We start from the raw sequence: 7,405 nt of genomic DNA, 5'->3' as shown, positions 1-7,405 counted from the left end.
TATATTCTTCTGCTTTGCGCTCCACTCCCCTCCCCTCGATCCTTTGCATGTTGTCAGACCCAGATCTCTATCGGATGCAGGCACTGCCAGCCAAGCCAGCAGGTAGGTAGGTAGGTAAGTTTTGAAGGAATCTTTTGGCTGCTGGTAGCTAACGCAAAACAAAACCTACTAGCCTACTCCTCAATCAGGAGTTGTCTATTTTTTCTGCTGTACCTCTTTACCTTTTTTCCCCGTTGGATCCCTCGGTCATTATTCTCCCCGTGGCACTCAACCATTTTGTGTATTTTGTTTAACTCAATAACTCAATTATCTTCACCTAGGCCTACATCAGTATCAGCATATTGTTCCATCCGTTGGCTTAAAAGCTGTATGCCAACAAAAGTAGATATAATAACCTCTGAATCTAGACTACTAGAGGGCTGCGCACTGCAACATTAGCGCCTGAATACCTAAACTGTTTAATACGCTATTAAAATGGCAAACTTTAACTGTTTGGAAATCATATTGCTTGTTCATATCAATCATATTGGTGAAGTGAAATGGTAGACACACATGAGCAAGGCAATATGGAAATTTTGCAGACATGCGACGATAGATCTAAACTGTTAGGCTAACTTTACATTGTCTAGCAAAGTTTCTTGCCAATGTTAGAAATATTTAAAGTAATGTCTTCGGTAGCCTAAAAACGGCACATTTAACGTGGTCCACTGATCACAGACATCAGACATATCTAAGGACAACATCGACCTAGAATTAGTCAACATTGCAGTTTGGTGAATGGCAGAGGATGTGTTCAGGTGCACAAGAGGTTTCCTCTTACGGGCCACGTTTGACCTGAACTGTCATGGTGAGTAGAAGCTGCCACCTGCTGTCCATTTGTGGTAACACTGAAGCGTGGTAAAGTTGGTTTTATATTGGACGTTGGATATTCGACACATTCGAAAATCTATTTAGCACTGACTACGAGGGTAGAGTTTGTGTCAAACTAACTTTAATATTTTTAAACGAGGCCTTTAATATGTTTACACAAAGCTTCTTTTGTCAAAAAACCCATGTTTTGATTTTATGAAATTGTTATGCTGATAAAAGATTTCAATCTATTATGCGGCTTCACTTTTTGACTTACCCATCCTAAAACACATCTCCTGAACTCGGCTTACTGCCCTTTCAAGTACACAAAGCTTCTTTTTCCCTAAAGCCTACTCTTTGATTTTATACAATTTTTTTATGTTAAATGTTTCAAATCTATTATGTGGCTTGCCCTTTTGACCTACCCATGTCAAAACACATCTGGTGAACTCGGATTACTGCTCTATATAGTACACAAAGCTTCTTTTTTTTTTTTCAAAAACTCACTCTTTGATTTTATATACATTTTTTACTATTTAAAAATGCTATAAATCTATTATGCAGCTTGACCATTTGACCTACCCTTGTCAAAACACATCTGCTGCACTCAGCTAACTGTCCCACATAGTACACAAAGCTTCTTTATTTCAAAACCTCACTATTTGATTTTATATTATTTTTTTACTATTAAAAAAATGCTATAAATCTATTATGCGCCTTCACCTTTTGACCTACCCATGTCAAACCACATCTGTTGCACTCAGCTAACTGCTCTACATAGTACACATAGCTTCTTTTTTCAAAAACCCACTCTTTGATTTTATATAATTTTTTACTATGAAAAAATCCTATAAATCTATTATGCGGCTTGACCTTTTGACCTACACATGTCAAAACACATCTGCTGCACTCAGCTAACTGCCATACATAGTCAATCATGATCGCTTCCTTTAATGGAAGTGTGTGTCATTAGATAACTGTACCTCGTCCTTATTAGAAGTAAACATGGGTGTCCCCCAAGGATCAGTTTTTGGTCCTATTTTATTTTCTATTTATAAAAATAATTTAGTTATGGATCTGAATCAAACAAAACAAAATATATTTGTTCAGGTACAAAAATCTCTGGTAAGATTAAAGTTGGTATTAAATGCTAATTCAAGCGTTCACTATCCGAAATTCACCAGATAGAATAAATGTGAGAACATTTTGTCTAGGTCACTAGTCAGGGTCCTGACGAGCTTCTTGGGAACATGGTGGCTCTGCGCTGGCATTACCGCTCCTGGTCGTGAAGTGCATCACGGCATCACGCTGGACGAGAACTGCGCTGGCAGACTTCAGCCCGGAGTGACAACTGCGGACACCCGGGAAGCTTAACGTCAGATCGTGCCTGACCTGGCTGCACTGGCAGAGGCAGGGCAAGATGCCAAACAACAGAATAAGTGCTGAGCGATATAAGCGGACCAGACTGGACCCTAGCTACGAGTATATTACAATTAAAGTGCCAGAACAGCATGAGTATAATTAAGCGGAGATACCATTTTGAGCAAGGTCGCTGGCTCGTGCTCCACTGGATCGCACCAGACTGCCTGGCAGCATTCGGTGAGATCTCTAAGCACCCCAACAAAGCCAGTAATGTTGGGGCCCCTGGCCAGGACCCTGCGACAGTGACTTAGTATGACAGTGCTCGCTGAGAAGTCCGAAAGTTCAACGGGAGAATGAAGACAGTCAAGTTTAGACAGCCTGATTGGGCAGACCGTCATTTGCTGCAGTGGTGGCTGCACCAATTTTAAAAGAATGGGTAGGCTCATTGCCCTGCCTAGTACCAACTACATACGTAGCCTTTAGCTACGTAGTATATAAGTATAAGTATATATACTCTTTTGATCTCTTTTGTGGGGGTTAGGTGCCTTGATCAAGGGCACTTCAGCCATGCCTACTGGTCGGGGTTCGAACCGGCAACCCTCCGGTTACAAGTCCGAAGCGCTAACCAATTGATCACGGCTGCCCCCTGCAATGGGGGAAAGGCTAGTATGCTTGCTAATAAAACAACAAAATGGCCAGGGAAACATAACGTGTTGGAAGTTATAAGCTGGCCAACGCAAAATATCACGGTATACAGGCATATACTGAAACAATCTAAATGAAACAACTTTAGATGGACAATAACTTGGTTAACCCAATTTCAAAGGAAACTTTACCAAAGAAACACAAAGGACAAACTGGAAGCCTGATTTACCAGAATCGTCACAGCTAGACACAGGTAACAGGAAAACAAAGTGGCCTCAGCTAGCATACATGTTTGCATGTATCTCAACTTTCAGGCAGGAACGAGTGGGCTTACAGAACAGCTCTAATACAAATGCAACAAATAAAACTGCCTCACTCCAGGAGATGTAAACAGACGAATGTAATGGGCAGCAAGTTTTGCTTGAAAACAAGGGAGCAATAAGCTGGCAGTTACTGCGAGCAAAAGCCGATGCTGCTGCGAGCAAGAACGACTGCTGCAGCGGGGTCATCCATACTGTATGTTCCCCAGGTCCTATGTTCCCCGCTCGGGGTTAGGGTCCTATGTTCCCCGGTCCCATACAAAGTGGGGAACATAGGACCTGGGGAACATAGGTACACTCCCGCTGCAGCAGTTCCGGCAGGTGAGCCTTGACTAAGTTATCAGGTTAATGGGAAGTGGAGGCGTGGCAAAATTTTGTTACGCAACGACATTACAAAAGGGGAAAAAATCAAGGTACAATGCGACAAGGACATGACGTTAGTGCAGCAATATGTAGGCTACTACTCACATAAAGTCAAGAGTCAAGTGGGGGATAGTTAATTGGTATGTGCTAGAATTAGAATGTCTAGTTGTTGGTAGAGGAGATCGGCTACAGAATGGCTAGATGTCTCGTCCGCGCTGCTTGCCAATGGAGGTCGACGTCCGCACCTCGCGGCCATCTTGCCACAGTCAGCTCGCTAACTCATAACATTGTGTTTCAATGGTCCACTGTAATGACAGGTATTGAACTGAAGGTGTCATTGTTATAGCCTGGGGGCATTGTTCTGCCTTTAGCAGAAGAAGAGCCATCAGGTACCACAGAGCCCACCAGATAGCTTGTCTGTGACAAGATGGCCGCCGGTGATGCCGTTGGAGACTCCGCCATGAGACATCTAGCCATTCTATATATATCTATGGAGGAGATAGTCTCTGAGCTGGGTCTTCACTTTTCGAAGGTAGAGAGGGACACACCTAGCCTGGAAAATCCAGACCCTGGTAATCTAGAAAGATTAAGGGTCTGGCCACGAATAATGAAAATGGCCCAACTCAAGGGGCGGCACCAAGCATACATTTGAAAATCTCACTGCACGCAATTGGATAACACTACGACCAATGTTTACTGACTGATTCGTTGCAGCGCTGTCGTCATCTGTTTAGCTCGCCTCATGGCCCGCCTTCTCAGATACACCGATGTGATTGGTTCCTCGTGATGCAAGGGGTAAAAGTAACCTCCATCATTACTCATTGCCAGAGTATCTCGCAGAGACAATTCAATTGTGCTTTCACGAGAACTCTGGAATTTCCAGGGTAGGACACCCCTGCTCTGGTAGGAACTGCTAGCGCGTTTAACACACACACACACACACACAGTTAGTAGTGAACACACACAACACACACAAGCCTGGAAGAGTTGAGGGTTCGGGGCCATGGTAAAGGCCAGGCATGGATGTGGACAAAGGAGAATGAAATTCAATTGCTTAGTATGGAGTCATGCAGTACCCCTATTTGACCACACAATGGAGCCAGTGACCTCATACTAGATTCTGCATGATTTGAGAATTAAAAATGTTTCTTTCCCCTTCAGATTCATAGGCTATCATACCTTCTGCATTTCAGCTGTGTTTAAGAGGATTCTGTATCCGCAGTGATACACTCTAGGAAAACAACTATATAAGACAACCAGTTTGTTCAACAAGCAGAATGTTGAAATGTATTCTCATTTGCATCATATCAGGGCAACATTTTAGCAACTTATAGAATAATTTAACACTAGGCATAAAAACAATGTTAGCAATGATATCATGGTACAGTGTTTAAAAGTTTTTTTTTCAGAGTGATCAATTCAGCACTGAGTCCCATCATTAGATAGGTATAGATAGGGACATTATTGATATCATCAATGTGAATTCAACTGCTTATTTTCACCCATAAAAGACCCGAAACCCAAAGCAAACAGTAAGCATTAAACAGTATTTCAAGTCAAATCAAGTATCCCAAGACCAACATAGTCTGTTTTGGTGTGATTTCTATTTCACAGAATCGAAAGTTAATGCCTTGCAGATATCCTATACTTTGGGAGGCCTACGTGATCACTTGATAAGTGGTAGACTTTAGACCTTCTTAGATAACGTGAGGGCCAATATATACTGGAGGTTCGTTGAAAGCTTTAAACACTTGAAAGAAGCTGTTTGGAGAGCACAACACATACTCTTTCAACACACTATACCACTGAAATCCATAATGGAGTAAGTATCTTATGACACTATTGTCAGAACCAATGAAGTAAACATCTTTATTTGAAACAAATGCAACTTTCTCGGCTAATCCATGTATTATATAGGGCTCAAATGGCTGATACAATAACACCTTTCTCTCTCTCTCTCTCTCTCTCTCTCTCTCTCTCTCTCTCTCTCTCCATAGCTCATTCAAGACTCCTCTGAGGAGAAAGCTAGACAGCCTTGAGTGCCACTTCACCTGGAACCTCAGTGGCAGCAAGGGGCAACGTGTTGAAGGTCTGAGGGAGTATTTGGAGGAAGTTCGTAAAGGTGGTGGCTGTCCTTGGGAGGGTCACCTGTACAACCTGCTGGGTTACATCGTCTACCACATCACAGACTCCGCAGAGGAGGCACTGGCACACCTGCGACAGGCTGAGGTGGCTCTCAAAGAGCGAGAACCGGAGGGCAGAGGACCTCGTCTGCTGGTCAACCAGGCTAACCTGGCCTGGGTGCACTACCATTTGGGCGAGCTGCCGAAGTGCCACGCTTGTCTGGAGGAAGTGACCCGGCTCCAGGAGGATTTCCCTGCACCTCCCGGGTGTGAACTGCATCCAGAGGTTTATGGGGAGAAAGGCTGGACTCAGATTAAGTTTGAACATGATTTGAAGAAGCAAGCTGTAGCTAACTTTGAAATGGCTCTGAGAGGAGACCCAGATAGGAAAGAGTGGCACGTAGGCCTCGCATTCGCCAAGTATAGAGTTTATTATGGTGTAGGGAATGGAAAGTTGAGTGAAGAAATTATAAAGCAAATTGAACGTGCAAAGACAATGGATCCAGATAATCTTCGCATGTCAGCTCTCTACTTGGTTGCTTTGGCAGCGGCTGGCCAGAAGACAGAAGAGACTACGAGAGAGGCCGAAAAACTAGTCCAACAGATAAAACCCGATCAAGATGGCCTTGGAGATCTTCTCCATTTCTTCCGCGTATATGATTCACCAGATAGAGCTTTACAAATAGCAGAAGAGTCAGTGGAAAAATACCCGTCTGAAAAAGTAGGCAAAAAGCAGCTGGCTCATTGTTATAGAAGGAAAATTTATGAATCAGTGGAGAACATAGATCAGGAGTTGATGAGAAAATCCCTTGATATTTATGAAGAGGTCATTAGCCTTTACCCATACAGAGAGGACTTAAAAATGAATATTGCAGGATTATACGCTCAATCAGGCAACATCGAGAAAGCAGATCGGATATATGAGTGTCTTCTCAGTAAAAGTGAAGACCTGGAGCCTAAGTGTCTACAGATGTTATACTCTAGATATGCAAAGCACCTTATTTGGTTTAAAAACTTGTCTGTGAAATCCATTGTTTACCACAAAAAGGTTGTAGAAATCCAAGTTCATTCTTGGGAGAGACAGAACAGCTTGACAATTCTCTGGAAAATTGCTAGGAATAACAACCATCCAAAATCTGAAGAAATCCAAGATTTTCTGTTCAACCATCTGAACTGATCATGTGTAGTTTGTCTACTCGTACAGATACAATGATGCAATATTCAGATACATCTCAAATGTAATAAATAAATGTACAATCAAGAAATTATGCAAACTTGCAGACCGAAAATGTCGGTACTGTACATACATTCTTTGCACAGTCAGATAATGGAAAGAAAAAGATTGGTGTGTAAATTTTGAAAGAGCATCCTGTAATGACCACTGTAACATGTATCACGTGTTGTAATCTGTTATAGTGGCCACTGTAATATAGAATGTTTTAGTATCACGGCTCTCTGGCAGGTGCCAGCAGAAAGGCCCAGAGGCCTAATGTCTTCCCCAGCACAGCCCTTCCCCACCCCACCTCCACTCATAGTGGGGAGTTCCTTCAGCATGCCTTTGGAACACAAAAACTCAAAGAGCACATATGACAAGCTAGGGAAGTCACCAGTAAAGCTAAAGAAGAAGAAAAAGTCTATTTTCAGCCATAGAAATGGCAAATGTTGTGTTTTGATTTTTCACCAGTATTAATTATATTACTGATGAAATGCAAATGAACAAAATAAAATGATGTTTGGAAAGGA

The 7,405-nt window shown here is 42.4% G+C and overlaps 1 protein-coding gene across 1 annotated transcript; it reads left to right on the top strand.

Moving 5' to 3' along the window:
* Nucleotides 1-5,082: 5,082 nt before the first annotated feature.
* Nucleotides 5,083-7,405, top strand: LOC121684757 (interferon-induced protein with tetratricopeptide repeats 2-like). Its single transcript, XM_042064829.1, has 2 exons — nt 5,083-5,361; nt 5,537-7,405. Exons 1-2 carry the CDS (start codon nt 5,357-5,359, stop codon nt 6,837-6,839), a joined length of 1,308 nt encoding a protein of 435 aa, XP_041920763.1. The 5' UTR covers nt 5,083-5,356; the 3' UTR covers nt 6,840-7,405.

Source organism: Alosa sapidissima, chromosome 16, assembly GCF_018492685.1.
Source record: "Alosa sapidissima isolate fAloSap1 chromosome 16, fAloSap1.pri, whole genome shotgun sequence".
Lineage (NCBI taxonomy): Eukaryota > Metazoa > Chordata > Actinopteri > Clupeiformes > Clupeidae > Alosa > Alosa sapidissima.
The sequence above is the reverse complement of the archived record's forward strand: the minus strand, read 5'-3'. Positions and strand labels throughout refer to the sequence as shown.